This window comes from Haliotis cracherodii, unplaced genomic scaffold, assembly GCF_022045235.1.
Source record: "Haliotis cracherodii isolate W230 unplaced genomic scaffold, xgHalCrac1.p SCAF_2, whole genome shotgun sequence".
Classification (NCBI taxonomy): domain Eukaryota; kingdom Metazoa; phylum Mollusca; class Gastropoda; order Lepetellida; family Haliotidae; genus Haliotis; species Haliotis cracherodii.
Window position 1 is genome coordinate 7,482,430 of NW_027266275.1, and position 19,019 is coordinate 7,501,448.

General features: G+C 39.4%; 1 protein-coding gene across 2 annotated transcripts in view; it reads left to right on the forward strand.

Annotated features, from left to right (window-relative positions):
• The window catches only part of LOC139469665 (E3 ubiquitin-protein ligase SMURF2-like), a 69,704-nt gene extending 52,881 nt beyond the window's left edge, over positions 1–16,823 (forward strand). Inside the window, exons 9-18 of one of the 2 annotated variants that reach the window (XM_071251897.1) lie at positions 1,324–1,494; positions 2,493–2,655; positions 3,987–4,090; positions 4,286–4,400; positions 6,356–6,534; positions 7,201–7,338; positions 10,205–10,325; positions 10,874–11,075; positions 12,388–12,472; positions 13,033–16,823. In XM_071251897.1, the coding sequence (XP_071107998.1) occupies positions 1,324–1,494; positions 2,493–2,655; positions 3,987–4,090; positions 4,286–4,400; positions 6,356–6,534; positions 7,201–7,338; positions 10,205–10,325; positions 10,874–11,075; positions 12,388–12,472; positions 13,033–13,132 (1,378 nt within the window). In that variant the 3' untranslated portion in view covers positions 13,133–16,823. The remainder of the gene's footprint in view (positions 1–1,323; positions 1,495–2,492; positions 2,656–3,986; positions 4,091–4,285; positions 4,401–6,355; positions 6,535–7,200; positions 7,339–10,204; positions 10,326–10,873; positions 11,076–12,387; positions 12,473–13,032) is intronic. The other variant, XM_071251898.1, reaches the window with a different exon arrangement.
• Positions 16,824–19,019: the final 2,196 nt, after the last annotated feature.

Below are 19,019 nucleotides of genomic sequence, written 5' to 3' on the forward strand. Positions count from 1 at the left end.
CTTGGAACTTTTACCAGAAGATTTATGGAACATGTATGGAACATTCAAAGGAAAAGAGATTAAAAGTAAATTCAACTTTCAAATATATTTTAATCTGATGTTGGCATGAAGAAGTCTCACTTTCAAACATTAAATTTGAGTCATCAGCTAATTTCACATTTCATCATCCCACTGGCCATTTACCGTTTGATATGAAAGTACGTATTTTATTCCAGGTTGCAATTTCAAATAACCAAATTATCACATGTAGATATCATATGTCAAGAAAATATCACAATCCTAACAAAAATCCACACACCTAAATTTGAAATCCACCTAAAGTTGGAAACCCCTGATAACAAGGCGATAGCCATGTCCCCGATGGGGCTATCTGAATGTGTCGGGGCAACACCCTTATACAAAGTAGCGGGATCTGTTTAACCTGTGCTGGGCCAGATGTTGTGAGTCACTGTCTCACTGGAAGAAGCCTATACACATGCTGCCAGATGGCCCAACCAAATGCTGCCTGTTCTTCAGTTGTTCTTAAAACAAAAAAACTATCCGTTAAATATAGCTGATCTCAGCGAGTGTGTGTGCTCTAGCTACCTGACACTGCTAACAGACTGACTTGTACGAGTTTGGCAGTTTGCCCTTTCAATACGAGTTGATTTCAAGAAGATGGAAAACAGAAGTAATTAAATTAAAGGCTGCCTGGGTAATGAAGCATGATGGGAGATAATTAGCTTGTTACTTAACGTTGCATGTTGTGTCTATGTTGTCGTCACTTACGGAGTTGAAAGTGTCTGTAGCCTTATCTTGTAGATGTGGATGTTCACAGGAAAATATTATCTTGTGAAATGACGTGGGTAATCAGCACTGACAAGTACTTCTTTTCTGGTTACACTAGCAATTAGGAATATTTTTTTAAGTTTTGTTTTTTTCTGCACAGGAAATTGTGTCAAATGTCAATGTTTCAGTGAAAAATATGAGTTGAACAAACCCAAATCTTGGTATCATTGGTGGGTATTGTTTTGAATGTGGACCAACCTTGTACTTTTGTTTAGGCAAACAGTTAGCTCTCTGCTTGACCCACAAAAAAACAGTTAATTGGTGACTTGAGTATAGAATTGGGGCATTGGTTTGGCCTTGTATAAAGTTTTGAATCTCCCATTGTTGAATCTCCACATATATGTGTGTGTAGATCAGTCTTTGTCTCGCCTGTAATGATGTGGCTGGAATATTGCTAAGAGCAGTGTTAGACCATGCTGAATCATTTGTGGTCATGTGTACGTGTACGTGTAGTGTATGTCTCTGTGCATATAACAGTGGTTGTTTCATTTTCAGGGATATTTCCAATCTGAATCTTGGTGAGGAAGATCTGGGTCCCATGCCTCGAGGATGGGAGTTGAGACAGACAGGGAATGGGCGTGTCTACTTCGTGGATCACATTAACCGAACCACCCAGTTTACAGACCCCCGACTCTCAGCCAACATCCAGCTCATTCAACAGAAATTGTGAGTGAAATATATGATAAGAAACTTATGCTTCATGTCTTGAAGAGTTGAGAACTAAGCGACAGAGTCAAGGGGCCCTTGTTACCTAAATGTTAACTGTAAAATTTCGGGGGTCCTAAATTCAAATATTATAGGAGAACACCTAAAGGGCCCTAGGGACCCCACTTAAGTTTGGACTCTTACATAGAATTGTTGTTTTCATGATTGTGGCTGTTGCTGTAAAAATATTCCATTTATAAACAGTTCAAAATGTCCCCAAGAAGGTTATCATTGTTTGTGTGCATTGCAAGTTTAATTCTTCTTGGGTTTCATAGTGATTTCTCTTATGTGAAAGATGATTGAATAATTGGTTTCTTGTAATAGTTCAGATGAAATATTAGCATGGTACAGTTCGTGTTGGATATAACATACGTAAAGGCATCGTAACAATGAATCTATATGAAGCTGTTAGTCACATGAACTAAACTTCACCGACACCTAGTTGGAATTGAAAGTTGTTGCTTCACCTGTGTGATTGTTGTGAGGGGTTGCCTTGATTTCCTACGTACAATGTGTGAAGCCTGTTCTTGGTGTCCCCTGCCTTGTAATAGTACTTGTAGGATTACTAATAATGGAAGATCCGGGGTAGAATAGGTCTTCAGCAATACATACTTGCCGTAAAAGGTGACTATGTTTGTTATAAGAGGCGACTAACGGGATAGGGTGGTCAGGCTTGCTGACTTGGTTGATTCATGTAACCGTATCCCAATTGTGTAGATCACTGCTAATGATGTCAATCACTGCATTGTCTGGTCCAGACTCGATTATTCATAGACCGCCATCATATTGCTGGAATGTTGCTGGGTGCAGAAATAAACAAATAACAGTAGAAGTGTAAAACCTTGTTTTGCCTTTTATTAGGAATTTCCCATTTATAGATATGATGTTAAGAAATTGTTTTGAATGATTTTAAGATGTATGAAGTGCAATTTTAAGTGCCACAGATTATGTATGAACAGGACATTTTCCAGAAAAAATTCTGACAAGGAGAATGACATTCCTCTGCCCAAGTACAAGCGTGACCTGGTCCAGAAGATGAAGATTCTCAAGCAGGAGTTCAGTGCTCTGCAGCCCCAGGCAGGTCACTGCAGGATGGAGGTGTCCAGGGACGAGATATTCGAGGTAGGTAGACACAGATGGTAGATGTCACCAGTGTCGGCCCCAGGCAGGTCACTGCATGATGGAGGTGTCCAGGGACGAGATATTCGAGGTAGGTAGACACAGATGGTAGATGTCACCAGTGTCGGCCCCAGGCAGGTCACTGCATGATGGAGGTGTCCAGGGACGAGATATTCGAGGTAGGTAGACACAGATGGTAGATGTCACCAGTGTCGGGGCCCAGGCAGGTCACTGCAGGATGGAGGTGTCCAGGGATGAGATATTCGAGGTAGGTAGACACAGATGGTAGATGTCACCAGTGTCGGGGCCCAGGCAGGTCACTGCATGATGGAGGTGTCCAGGGACGAGATATTCGAGGTAGGTAGACACAGATGGTAGATGTCACCAGTGTCGGCCCCAGGCAGGTCACTGCAGGATGGAGGTGTCCAGGGACGAGATATTCGAGGTAGGTAGACACAGATGGTAGATGTCACCAGTGTCGGGGCCCAGGCAGGTCACTGCAGGATGGAGGTGTCCAGGGACGAGATATTCGAGGTAGGTAGACACAGATGGTAGATGTCACCAGTGTCGGCCCCAGGCAGGTCACTGCAGGATGGAGGTGTCCAGGGACGAGATATTCGAGGTAGGTAGACACAGATGGTAGATGTCACCAGTGTCGGGGCCCAGGCAGGTCACTGCATGATGGAGGTGTCCAGGGACGAGATATTCGAGGTAGGTAGACACAGATGGTAGATGTCACCAGTGTCGGCCCCAGGCAGGTCACTGCAGGATGGAGGTGTCCAGGGACGAGATATTCGAGGTAGGTAGACACAGATGGTAGATGTCACCAGTGTCGGGGCCCAGGCAGGTCACTGCAGGATGGAGGTGTCCAGGGACGAGATATTCGAGGTAGGTAGACACAGATGTTAGATGTAATCAGGTGTTTGTCCCAGGTGGGTCACGGTGTGATACCTCAGTACACCATTGTAGGAACCAGTGGGGATTGGATGATCATGGATTGGTGCCCATCTGGATGACACATTCTCATTGGTGACTTTGTTGCTCATACTGTTGTTCCCAGATTTGCCTGGACCATACTCCATTACATACAGGCAGTTGGTATATGATAATAATACTCCTAGGGAATAACCCCCATATACAGATCTACCAACATGTTCTAATGTTTATCTAATCACTTCGATCTACGTTGATGAAGAGATATTCGACTGAAAACTGAGTCATCACTCTATAGTTACCTTTTCAACAGACAACTATGTTAAATGGTTGAGGGAAAACCATTTGATAGTAGTAACAGACATAGCCGAGATTCAAAATATCTTTCTTTCATTTTGCAGGATTCTTACCGACAAGTCATGAAAATGCGCTCTAAAGACTTGCGGAAACGTCTCATGGTGAAGTTCCGTGGAGAAGAAGGTCTCGACTATGGTGGTGTTGCGAGGTAACTCTCAGTGAACTGGCAATGACGAAGGAGAATTTAACATAATGCTCATGCAGAACTCATTACAAGCTTGTGCATTTTGGAACATTAGGAAAAACAGAAGAAATATTTAGTGTAAAATTAACTTGAACTGAAAAAGACATTGCCATTGCTGATGTGTGCCTGAGCTTTTTCTACCCTTGTTCTGTTCTGCAGGGAATGGTTCTACCTGCTGTCCCATGAGATGCTGAACCCTTACTACGGCCTCTTCCAGTACTCCAGGGATGATATCTACACGCTCCAGATAAACCCAGACTCAGGGGTCAACCCAGTAAGTCTCCTGTCCATTACACCCGTAGGGACTCCGGGTTAAAGTTAGTAAGCCTGGGACTATACACCAGCTGTGTGATCCGATACATATCACGATACCTTGCTCACGATACGGTACATATCACAATACTTGTAAGTGCTCTAATCTGTGGTGTGGAAGCCATCATTTTCATAGGCAGGATAGTCAAATACCTGGCACATTGACGATTTACAGCTGGCAGTGTCAAGTATGACGCACCAGATGAAAATATTTACTTTTTCACAACTAATTTTCACTTCTAATTAGTGTTTGGTGTAACAGCCATTACAGTAAACATTTAAGCAATGAATCAATATTTTGTACTTAGGGTGCGACAACGATCGATACTTGTATCAGTAAGTAAAATATCGCGATCCACCGATGCATTGATGTATCGTCCCACCACTAAAAGTTAATCCCCTAAATACGACTAAATTTTTAAATTCAATGTTGAAATACCTCTGAATTTAGGGGTGAAAAATTTAAAATCCTCATTCTGAAAAAAATAACAATTTGCCATGTTGCCAAATGCACTTAGAATCCTAGATAAATTCTTGATGTATGGGAGATACGACAATTTTAGCACTAAGATTGCTTTTTAGAATTGTGCCCAGGTGGACACACTCTTTGCTGTATATGAATGGTTCTGTGAGAGAGTCAACCCGGGAAAACTTTCATTGTAACATTGGGGTAGAATGTACTTTGGTGGTCCCTGTTTACTCTGGACTTGATAACTTGGGGCTTATGAGTTATAATGTTTGATCTTATTATTATATGTTGTTATTATTATTATTATTATTATTGTGTATGCATTATGATGCATTGTCAGCCTTGTTATACATACATTATTCTCTATTATAAGGGTAACGCTCTTTTTCAGGGCATTATCATTTGCAAATGATAATGCCCTGAAAAAGAGCGTTACCGTTATTATAGCTAAAATGGATGGAATTTGTTATCACATAAACAAGAAACAAAAATATTGGTTTTGAAACATTTACTGCAATCAACACGAAAGTCACTGACCCACTTTTACAAATATGGAAGCGTCATAGAACAAACCACTTTCCCTACCCTATGACGTCACCTAACAACCGGCTTGATAATGGCCCGTCGTCAAGCAATATGAGGGCTTTATCAAGTTACAGTGGCCCGCTCATTTCTGATAACATGCGGGCGGTTTAATGATAATTCTATCCATTTTAGCTATAATATGTAATATCCTCTGCACGTCAAAACCAGGTTCAAACATTATATCCAACCATATTGTATTAGGGCTGGTCACTTGACCCCTTTTGGAAAGCATACCATGTGTGGTAGATATATGGAAAGCTCTTGGAAATGTGCATTCAACAGTATCACTGAAATAAATCAAAACCACTTAAATAATGACTTTATATAGCCATTTGAAGTTATGTTAAAATAAAAAAAATTCAGTGATTTTTAACAGTGATTTTCAGTGAGTAACTCCTTATACTTGCCAAATGTCGAAAAAACAAAACAGTATGGTATCTGCTTAAAGAGCAGACCCTGATATCTGGTTTTAACTGGTGGTACCTCCCATGCCTGGTGACCTTCAAGGTTACAACACAAAGATAAAAGACCTTGTGCATGTAATTTTTACGTTGTTGTGATATGACCGATTTTTCTGCTTATTATGTAAAGTGTTCATTATCTCGCTCATTTTATTAAGGATTTGTTTTGCCTTTAAATCATTACACTTAACTACATCCAAACAACCAGAGTACAGTCTCCATCGCTGTCATGGGTCAACTAAGCATTGCTGGTAATTTCGGAGAAAATAACAAATGAACACACAAGATTTTGATTTACAGAATTCTGAATCTTGACTGTTTGTGTCCTCAAAATCAGCAGCAGTAGGAGAGTTAATGGAAGCTGTGCATTAATTCAAAATAATTCAATCCTTTTGTTTTCAGGAGCACTTGTCCTACTTCCATTTTGTTGGCCGTGTTATTGGCATGGCAATTTTTCATGGTCACTACTTGGACGGTGGCTTTACCATGCCCTTCTACAAGCAGTTGCTAGGGAAACCTGTTGCTCTTGACGACCTGGAGAGTGTGGATCCAGAGCTGCACAGAAGTCTTGTGTGGATGTTGTAAGTTGTCCGTAGAATTGTACACATTGCACATATTCATTGCTTGGTTTCAGTGTTGTGGCCTTTCGGGGATTCTGGGACGTCATAGGGCCCAAGTACTCATGCAACATTCTTAAAAACTAGGGCCGGGGGTTTGGGGAGGGCTTGAAGTTTGATTCTATGGTATTTGAATATCAGAGACCCCGAAAAGTTAACTTTTAACATTAAGGTTGAGGACGAGAATGAGGACTTTCCTCCTTTATTTTCAACACTGATGTTGCTGGAGCTGCCTCCATGAGGTTGTTGTAGTTACAGTGCCAGCTCATCCTACCGGGTACCCATTCACTGCTGGCTGAACGGAGGCACATTTTAAAAAAAGGTCACCTCCCCAAGGAGACGCCACATGTGTTACATGTGCTTCAGTGTGGGGCAGAACCGAAGCCCTAGAAACTTTCAGGAGCCAAGCTGCCAAAACATGTGACTTGGTTTATGTTTTTGCACCTACTTGATGATGTGGATCCTGCTCATTTCTTTAAATCCCAGGTTTCCCTGGGTCCTACAAAGTTATTTACATGCAGTGATAAGTCTGGAACAATGCTGTGGTATGAGACACTCCCTCGATGACAGATTTCTGACTGGGTCTTTCACTGTTGAGCCGAGCCAATGATGATTGTTCTCTTCTTCCAGGGATAACAACATTGAGGCAGTGCTGGATCACACCTTCTCGGTGGAACACAACTCCTTCGGTCAGGTCCAGGAACATGAACTCCGTCCAGGGGGAAAGGTTATCAAGGTCACAGAAGAAAACAAGAAGGAATATGTCAGGTCAGTCGTAGTGTCAGGTTCTGTGCACTATGTGGATCAGACTTTTTTTAGAACTTGGATTACAAATCCACCAAATCCCAAAAATTAAGATGTGAAAAAATAGAGAAAAATGTAAAGCAGTGCTGATTTTTTCCCCCTCCAAACAGAAATAAGTAAAATGTTAAAGCACCTCATTTACTGTCGCTATCAATAGGAATAAATTTTGTAAATTGATACCATTGAAACCTGTTAAATTTATGTTAAAACGTTAAAATAATGTTTTATCACGAATCGCAAGAGGAAATAGAAAAATATGTTTGTATTATTTATATTTCAACCGTCCAGGCCGAAAACTGTAAACCGAAAAAAGAAAAGAAAAAAAAGTCTGGCCATACTTCCATGTAATGCATTAATATGAACCTTTGTTCATGTGAACATGTTCATGTTATCGACCACAGACCGGCCCTTACATCATTTCCCAGGCCCTCGTGATATCTGATATTCCTGGAAACAACTTTAATCTAATACTGAGAGTGTATTCTTGAAACAAACTGGGTGATGAAATAAGAAAACGTAGGCAGCTTACGTGGCAACAGTACTGATGAAGAATGTTGCAGTATGTAATCTCTATTGTGTTAATGACAAAAAACACACACGTTATCATGGGAACTATCGTCTAATTGTAGAAAACAGATGTGGTAAATTATTCTCCAGCTGCACATAGCTTACTCACACCAGATCATATTACATCCATTACCAGTTTTAAACAGCAATTTGACTACCCCTGGCTTGTTTTTCATCCAATTCCAATTCCAGTTCAACAATTAGTCTTTCTGCTTCTCATGTACTTGACAATAGCATGGCACACTACCTCTGTACTTTGTAAACACAATCTGTAGCACATGGGGCGGGCCGGGAGATATATTTAGATGATTGCCACAAGACGAAGGCAATGTGTTATCAGTGAAAAATGAGAATAGAAAGTTATGTATCTAAACTGTTGTTATAGGGTCTAGTTGTACAAAATTATGGTTTACCTGAGCTATTTCTGTCCTTGCACCCTGGCCTACCCTGAAGCACTGAGAACATCTGTGCAGCCTCATGCTGGCCTGTACCATATCATTGGCCCACTGCTTGGAATGGGTGTGGCAGGCTTATAAACATGTGCTAATCGTTCATATTATTCCAACAATCCCTGCCAAGTATTGCAATAAGATAAAACAAATTGTGGATCATGTGGTGAAGCACACCTTCTCCTGATTGTTGGCATAAGATCTGTTTTATGTTAAGTAAACATAAAGACTTTGATATCCGAGTTCACAAAGAACATTTTTATTTTCCAGTTGATGTATGGTACTGATGAAATTAGGATTTGTTACCTTACACTTTACCTTACGCATTACCTTACACATTACCTTTACCTTACTCATTAACTTACGCATTACCGTACCTTATGCATAACCTTCACCTTACACATTACAACATGCATTACCTCACACATTACCTTATGCATTACCTAACCCATTACCTTACGCATTACCTTACGCTTAACCTTTACCTTACTCATTACCTTACGCTTTACCTCACATGTTACCTTATGCATTACCTTACGCACAACCTTACGCTTTACCTTACACATTATCTTACGCATTACCTTTACCTTACTCATTACCTCACACGTTACCTCACACGTTACCTCACACGTTACCTTACACATTACCGTACCTTACGCATTACCTTACACACTACCTTCACCTTACTCATTACCTTACACATTACTTTACACATTACCTTACACATTACCTTACACATTACTTTACGCATTACCTTACACATTACCGTACCTTACGCATTACCTTACATGTTACCTTACACGTTACTTTACGCATTACCTTACACATCACCGTACCTTACGCATTACCTTACATGTTACCTTACACGTTACTTTACGCATTACCTTACACATTACCGTACCTTACGCATTACCTTTACCTTACTCATTACCTTACGCACTACCTTACCCATTACCTTAAGCACTACCTTACGCACTACCTTACCCATTACCTTAAGCACTACCTTACCCATTACCTTAAGCTCTACCTTACCCATTACCTTACGCATTACCTTATCTGTTACCTTACGCGTTACCACACACATTACCTGATGCATTACCTTACACATTACCTTACGTGTTACCTTACGCATTAGCTTACACATTACCTTTACCTTACACATTACCTTACACATTACCTTACACACTAAAAAACTGTTCAACAGTGTTGAATCAAACTTGGAACATGTATTATTTAGAGGTTGAAGTGGTGCCTTTTGCTATTTAGGTATTTAGATATTTTTTTTCTGTTTCCATGGCGAGAAGTTTGACTTTGACTACATCTTTAAAACTAATAGGTATTCTTCCTTGAAGTTCTGAATCCCAATTCCATGGTATTGTTTTGATAGCTCAATAACTACTCTTGTATACTGACAGACAGATCAGATAGAAATTCTTCATCAAGTGGACCTAACAGGAGGATAATTTGTTCTTTCAAATTTGTAGGGGTCGGGGGGATTTGTCATCTTCTGATGACTCTTGTTTGTCTGGGTTCAGCAGGAGAAACAAGCCCATGCCTACCATCACTTAAAGATCTGTACTTGTGTGTTTAGAATATGATGAAAAGACAAGTCATCTAGTACAAGTCAGGTGTTGTTTTGTTGCTTTCTTTGGTGAGAGTTGGCTGTGATGTTGCTGGTCTTCCACTGACTAGACTAGGAACATATCTGTGAGCATCTTCTAAGTATTTTACATAGTTTGGGAGATAGGCATTGATCGTCATAACTTGTTATTTTATTTGGGGTTCCTGGTTTCAGTTGCCAACTATTTTTTCAGGTTGTATGTGAGCTGGCGATTCATGCGCGGCATAGAGGCTCAGTTCTTAGCATTACAGAAGGGTTTCAATGAAATCATTCCCCAGCACCTACTACGACTCTTTGATGAACGTGAATTGGAGGTGAGCCGACAGCAATGGCAAGAATAAGGGCTAAATGCTCTGTATATAATCTGAATGATTTTCATCTTATTGCCTGAATAGGGTTGAAAAAATGAATCCCCTGAGATCGGTATGCATATTTTATTTTTTTTATACTTAGGCTTTTAATTTTAATTGCAGCATTCTTAAAAAAAGTATACTATTAATCCTTAAAATGTGGCTTATATTAGATGAATTTTGACTTTCCACTGATATTTCAACATTACCAATGATTTGATCCATGCTGTTTCTTTCAGAAGATTACTCACTAAATTACCCTAAGCTTGTTGAGGAACTATTCTGTAACAGGTTTTTTGTTTTGTTACAAAATTAGTCTGCCCCAAGATGTCATGCCTTGCTCCATGTGTTCATCTGATGTAGTGTCACCATTTCAAGAACAGACTGAAATATCATCACATCATGGTGCACCTCACATTATCTTCTGGTCAGATAACTGCCATGGCTTGTCTGTTAAATGTGTCACTGGCCTAAGGCAACACTCACTCATCCTTATTGCGTTGTTTCCTCAGCTTATGATCGGCGGTCTTGGAAAGATTGACATTGATGACTGGAAGAAGCACACCCGACTAAAGCATTGTACCGCTGAGAGCAACATCTGCAAGTGGTTCTGGCGGGCAGTCGACAGCTTTGATGATGAAATGCGCGCTCGACTGTTACAGTTTGTAACGGGCAGCTCAAGAGTACCATTGCAGGGATTCAAGGCTTTACAAGGTATGTTCCCACGAATTAAAGAGTCATCCAATCCAGTGTGTGTGTGTGTGTGTGTGTGTGTGTGTGTGTGTGTGTGTGTGTGTTGGGGGGGGGGGGGGAATAACCTGTTGCCCCACTGTGAAAGGTGCCACAATTCACTGAGTTGCATCACATAGGTGTTCGAGAAATCCTCACAGTGTTGCTTGGTTTGTCAGCACAATACTTACACTTCTGGGTTTCACCAAAGTGGTAAACATATAAGACCTGCATCACTTTCCTCCCACAAGCTAAGAATCTAACAGTGTGTTTTAGAATGATTTTGAAATATACTGAAAGGATGCCTTGGAAAAGCATAAAAAATACACAGTATTTTGAATCTATATGAAACTACAAATTTGAAGTAGCATATCTTAGAATGATGCTAATTGTGTGTTTGAGGCTAGCTTTGGATCACGTTGATGCCATGATGGCTGTCATATAAGCTACCCTCTTCAGTCTCCTTCAATCCACTGGTATGTACGTCAGGCCGGCACAAGGATGACAATCTTTTGTGGATATGAAACCTACAGGACTGTTAGCCAGCATTTGTTGTTTCTTGGTTCAGGTAGCCCCATGATCTAAGCCACTAAACTTGATGAGCAGAGTTGTATTCCTTAGTCATGCCAGGATCTGCTGATTTTGGGTATGCCCTGATTATGATCCTTGTCCTCTCAGCAAAATACCACGCACATGCGTTTAACCACTTAGTGTCTTTCTACAACATTGAGTTCCAACAGTGCAGGGGGGTTGTCAAGTGGTTAAAGAGTTGGTCACCTTTCAGGACTTGTTTGATTATCACATGGGTACAGTGTGTGAATCGCTAGGACTAGCTGTCGATAAAGATCATGGAGATCGGTAATTGCTAACTAAATATCAATCAATTATCAAAAAATATTAGAGATGAAAATTTAAGCAGATATGCAAGAAGATCCCGAAAGAAATCAACTTATTTCATGCCACTGGTGAGCAGTGACCCATTTAGGCATGGATTACTTTGTGGACATGTGAGATATAACATTTGCTGTTTCTCTTTTTTTTCCATCACAATAATTGATGTAAGTTGTTATCGATGACAACAATTTCATATGGATAATTGTTAATATTTCTTCCCATTGACGATAATTCGGATTATTGATCCTTTTAGCCAGCCCTAGTGAAGCTCAGTGAGTCCCTTGATGGGATAGTCCTTTGAACTCATTTACACGAACAGCGCGGCACAACTGACATACTGTGGAGTAAGTCCAACTAACTGTTTACATGTACCGGAGTCCAGTACTGTATTCTCTCTGTGCAGGCTCAACTGGTGCTGCAGGACCCCGCCTCTTCACGATACATCAGGTGGACGTCCAAACAGACAACCTGCCCAAGGCTCACACATGGTAGGTGGCCACCTCAGGACGGAGCACATTCGCAAATAGTAGCAGCACATTGCTTGGTTTAGACCAAGCGTATACCAGATGTATAATACAGCCTGTTTTCTTCACCACATTTTTATTTTTGACAGCTTGATATACATGAAGTAATTATTATGAGCTGCTTGAGTTTTTGATCACTTCCTTTAAGCCGTTCATTATTTATTAAATCATGGTTTGTTAACTCTGCAAGTAAAAAGTTGATTAGCCTTGTTAAATGTTAAATTGTGTTGTAATTATAAAATACTACTGATGGTGCTCTTGACAGAAATCACCAATTACCCATTTGTCCATTACTGTAAGAATGCTTTTTACATAGCCTTTCAAAGGGATATTTAAGGTGCAGAGTTATGTAAACAATCTTTGCTACAGCAATTGTAACTCTCATATTTTAACAAAATTTTGACACTCGTAGAACTAATATCACTTTGGGCAAGAGGGCCCAGATGTTTGCTTCTCGAATTATGTATTATATTTGATATATAGTATATGATGAATGACTAACATTTCGTTTTTTATCTTTTCAGCTTTAACAGAATTGACATCCCTCCTTATGAGAACTACGAGAAGTTTCTCAGTAAATTGACTTGTGCTGTTGAAGAGACATGTGGTTTCGCGGTAGAATAACATGAGCCACAAACGTTGTTGTGGTACAAGCGCCGTCAAATCTTGACTTGCAGTAGTGCTAAAGAGACCTAACCATGGCAGTCAAGTGGAAAGTGTCTGGTCCCGGAAGGAAACAAAACAGTTTTCAACGTGGACCAACTTTTCTGCCCAGTGAGTTGTGATTTGGAGAACACAGAAGGGCCTTGTGTACATGGACATAATCGCAATGTACCCATTGCCGCATAAACTGCGGACGTGCGACCCTGTGCTCCCAGGTTGTGGGTGAACAAACAATGCAAGACATATTTTAACACCATTTGTAGATAGCTGTTGGTGTTCTGAATCCAGCATTGCATCATAGATACAGTCTTTGTACAGTGTGTGTGGCCACTGTACATGTATTTATACGACCATCGTGATCCAACGTATAGGGTCTGTTGTAGAACACCTCAGTGTAGAGCAGTATGCAAGTCTCCTTGCGCACCTGGTTTATGCTGTATGTAGCCATGTGAATCTGAATGGCATTCTACAGATGACTGTGCTTGGGTGATTGCATATGATTGCATATTGCAATGTGTGAAATCAACTTTGTGAGTGGGTATCTTATGAATGGGACATCCATACCCATCAGTTATTTGTCCAGCGAGTTCCATCGAGATGCCAACATCTTCAACTAGTTCACATCTTCCAAAGTACGAAATCTGCCAAAGATTGTAGACATGCACATGTTTCTCTTTGGTAAATCTGTCCATTAATGATAATAAAAGCAATAATATTTAAGTTGATTTTGTGAATACCTCACATTATTTTGTGAAATATGCATTGCTGATTATTCTGGTATTTTTGAGTCCCTGTCTGGCATAGTGCTAGGTGGAAGAGATAGTGTATGAGAAGTATGGCGCCATGACTCTGGGACGTCTGCTCGCCATCAGGGGTTTCCGACACACGGTAGTCTGGTGTGTAAACGTGCCGATAGGCTATGTACTAATACCTCATGTAGCCATCAGCTTCAGTGTTTGGTGAAATGTTGTCTGTTGTACAGAAAGTTCAGAGAGTATTACATTTTGCCTGTAATTTGTCAAGTCATTCGAACAGTTAGTGAAAGGAATGAGTGTATGCTAAGTGACAAATATGTAGTTTACGTTTCAGTTGTTTGAAATATAATTAAGAAAATTACATGTTTATATATAATTATATTTCAGTTTTATAGTCCCACTGCTATGTAGGTACAAGTAAGTATAGTATTCACAACATTAACAGTTGTAGAAAAGCACAATTATCGTAAATCTGACATCTGTATGAATGACATGGCCAAGATGGCTTGACTACAACACAGCAGGTTTTTACAGAATCGTTTTACTTGACACACAGGATGCCCATCAAGCCTTTAAAGAAATCCTCTTATTTTTAATACTCAAGTCATACAAATATGATATTTAATGATTGTACACGTGTATGTTTTCTTATGTACCATTTCTGCTTCTCTGATGCGTGGTATGTGATTGTCAACATACTGGTATCTGTTTAACACATCCGATTTTAAATTTGGTTAATACTTTGTGATTTTATGTAGTATTTTTTATGAATTCTCCCATTATACCTTACCAGTGTTTTAGCAGGATAAGGGTGATGGTTGGGTGGTGTCACTGATTTCTGTCAGTACTTGAGTTGGTATGTGCAACTTTGATGTCTTATGTTCAGAATGTCCCTTCCCTCATCCTTTTCTCAGAGTGCAGGACTACTGTCCACTTTGTTTGAAATCACTGGAAACAGTGCATGAACAAGTTTGAAACTTGAAACTTGATAGGATTTCTGAATGGCCTAAAATTTAAGAATCCTCTTTTGTTTTGGAGAGTGCCTTTGAAAAACACTACTGTAGTGGATGGGTGGCTTGACAGTGGAATTTCAAATCTCCATTGGGATCTTATTTACAAATTGGGTGGCCACTTGTCTACCTGTAGCCATCTAGAGTATTTCTAAACCACAGACATACAATTGGTAATTTTGATTTCTGAATTTAACAGATTTCTTACTCCAGTGGTATTACCTAATGTCAGTGAAGGATTTGAACTTGTATTGATACGACGGTAGGAAATGTTAGGTGAAATTCACACACCATCATTAAGGGCCAGTAATCTGCTAAGGTATGTAAGAAATATTGCACTTCCACATGACTTTTAGAACTTAGTTCCAGAATGCTTGTAGGATGTGAGAGCTTGGTAGCATGTGTTAACAGCTAGATGTCTAGCAAGCACTGGATACAGGAATTTAACCACAGTTCACGTAATACTGTTATGACATTCACATTCTCATTATCAAGTCTTTGAAACATCCTATTTTGATTTCAATCTGGCTCTCAGTTCTTTCTGCATCCTGCATCTGAACAAATTCTGCTGTAAATTGCTTTTCATAAAATAATTTTGTGGCATATTAGCTACCTTACTACCTTTTCTACCTGCATTTATGAAATGGTATGTTCCAAGCTTAGGTTTAGATCATTCCATGTCGTAATACAGGTAGAAGCATTACCTTATTTATACTGACATAATTGTATATCATTTGATTCGGTTTTGCCTTGAACTAATCTCAAGGCTATATAAGCATTGTGAAAGGAGGTCCTTGTAAAACTGTTTACTATTAGTGATCTCACTTGATGTACATGGTATTTTTCTGTTTTTTAAACTCATGTGTGGTTATATCTGATTATTCATTGATTTTGTGAGATGGGTTATCTCCCTTTAGACATAAAATCAACCCAAATATGTAACATTTGTTTCATTGACAACTTTTGGTAAAGAAAGTAATGAAATATTCTTGGTGGCTGAAACCTATTTGGCTTGAGAAACTGTTTCAAACTTTGGAGTAATGTGTAACATTTATCCATCTTCAATTTCATATTTTGTGTTTGGACTGACTGATGTGTGTAAAGGGAGAAAACCCATTAATGATTTGTGTGCCTTTCACTTTGAACTGTACCTCAAGGGTCTCGACATGCTCAAAGAGTTATGAATCTGTTAGTGTGTATTGCCAGCCCCCCTCCCAAGAATCTTTCTTACTGTAAAAGTGATCACTCAAAGACATGCCATGTCATTTTCAAGGACAACCAAGATAAAAAAATGTATGTTCAAAAAGATAATTTCAGACCATTTATCATATTTGCATGAGACAGTTTGAAATAAATCTGTTAGCTGTCAATTAAGTAAGTTTTGTCATGTCATAGGAATTTCTTCCGCACATTTGGTCATCTATATATTTTTCGTATCCGTAATCTCAAGCATTGATTACATGATTCAGTACACAAACAGAATCGCAATTCCCGTTTCAAGTCTCTTTCACGTACAGTTACACAAACATATTTGTATCGAAATAAGTTTGGTCCATGGGTCACCATTTAGTGATGATGGATTGGATGTGTTTTGAAAAATCAGGATCAAAATGCTTTTGATACAATTTTCATACATTGTATAAATGCATTCACATGTTTTACCATGTTTTTCAACTCTGACCACCTTTAGATCAGGAGATATCCCTACGAGATTACTGTCGTGTCCTAGTCACAGGAGCCGACAATGTATGTTCCATCTTGGACTGCTCCGCGCCTCCCACGTCTGTCTGCCTTCACGTCCATCTGTCTAAAGCCCTCCTCTGTACAGTCCACACTTCCAATGTAATATTTTTTTCCAATAAGTGAAATAAATGTGGTCAGTTTTTACTTTGGAGTTGCTTCCTTTATTAGTGTACCACAGATGTCACGCTCCGTGTATACCTCTCTGCAGTACTCCGGCTATATGACGGTAGCCTGTGAAATAATTGAGTCTGGACCAGACAAACCAGTGATTTGATATTTTGAGCAATCTCCAACCCCATCCAGGTAGTATAACACAGGGGTCATGAATTTGTCAACTTTGACTATCAACATACCAGGGTTTCCTTTTTTTGCCTTATAAATACAAGGGGTACTCCGGCTTGTGGTATGAAACCTAACACAGGATGCATACAACCCCATATACCCAAAATGCTACAACATATTTATCTTACTGATTAGGGATGGTGGGGTAGCCTAGTACTTGAAGCATTTGCTAGTTACGCTGAAGACCCGGGTTTGATTTTCCACATGGGTACAATGTGTGAATCCCATTTCTGGTGTCCCCTGCCATGGTATTGCTGAAATACTGTGAAATGCGGTGTAAAACCACACTCTCTCTCTTACTGATAAGTTTTAATTGAAAAAGAATTAAAACAAATTCAAAACTGATAGAAAACAGCACAATCAAACAGCTATGTCACGTGATGTTCATTGACTATGAATAAGCATGCAGCCTTTGAAGCGCGTATAAGGGATTTATTCTCCCGTCTCAGAAATTTATTTCCCTCCCATGGGGTGGATACATCATATCTTATCAAGATCACATGAACAAACGAGATCTCCTCATTCGTGACATGAACGTATGATAATAGATTTATACCAGTTCATTTCTATTTGCTTTCAAATTTGAAACAATTGCAAGATTTTAATGGTTGTTTGAATCAAACCTTTGAGTAATTTGGTACGTCCTTGAGACAGTTACAAAAAGTCTGTGTAAGTGAGGGGGTAGACTGAACAGATCCTAGCAATATTCCACCCTCCAAGGCACACCAAGATTGGTCTTGAGACTTTGTACCTGTGTGGTGTATTGAAACTGGGCCTTCTGTGCAAATGTATGAACTGAATGTCATCATACATGACATACATCATGTACAGTCCGTTTGCTGTAAAATCGTACCAATGAAATGCAAAATATATATATATCCGAATGCAAAAATTTGTCTTAATGGCATGAAAGTTGTTTATTTGTCCATACCAACTCGTCACCATAATTTCAGAGTCATGAAGTAGAGAAAAAGTTGATTTACAAACTATCATGTAAGTTGTTGGTGGTTTAATGTCTGGTGTTACAAGGTCTGTGCAAAGTCGCTGTTACTGTTAACTGAAATAATAATTTGACTGACAGGTGCATGATCTAAACCATCTCTTACAATATGACGCTTTAATGCCGGTCTCAACTTTGTCAATGCACCCCCCTCCGACTTACAATAATCATAAACGTGAATAGCAAGGTTTCCATATCGGTGAATGTCATCATGTACCATATTGTAATGGTATATTGAGCTCGTTCTGTTTATTAAATTATTTGCATTTGAAATTAGCTGAATAACAATACCAAGAAAAAGAATATTTTACAGATTCTCATTGTATATTCTGTTTAATAACTTCTACAGAAAGATATGCTTCTGATTTAGACTTTTCATTTGGCAAGATTTTATTACAGGAAAGACAGTAGCAGGTTGATCTGACGCGGGCGAATGTAGGGCTGTTCAGTTTACAGTGCAGACCCCCTTGTAACAACAGTCATTTAACCACAAACAATTACATGAGAGTTTGTTAAAAAACTTTTTCTACCCCTCATGACAATGTCTGAAATTATGGTGACGAGTTAGTATGGACAAATAAATAACTTTCATGTCATTTGCTTTCGGATAAATATTTATTTTGCATCAGTAATATTTTGCAGCAAAAGGACAATAGTTGGTGTATCGCTCGGAAAGGCCACACCAAGAAGCCTGTATCATGGCTTGAGGATGATAGCTGGGACCAATAAATGGAATCCAGGCCACTGCCATCTTGATCGGCCCCTTGAAATGTCCACTTTCAACTGCATTGATAACAAGACATATCTTATAAAATATATATTTATTATCAAATGAAAGACACGATAGGATAAAACAATTGTTGCCACACAGTCATGCCAGAATTGTACATGCCCACAAAGTGATCCTTAATCAAAAAAGAAGCCATTAACATATGGGCAAGCAGGACTACACTTATTGATAACCATGGTAACACTAAATCTATTTGTTGGGAATTTTG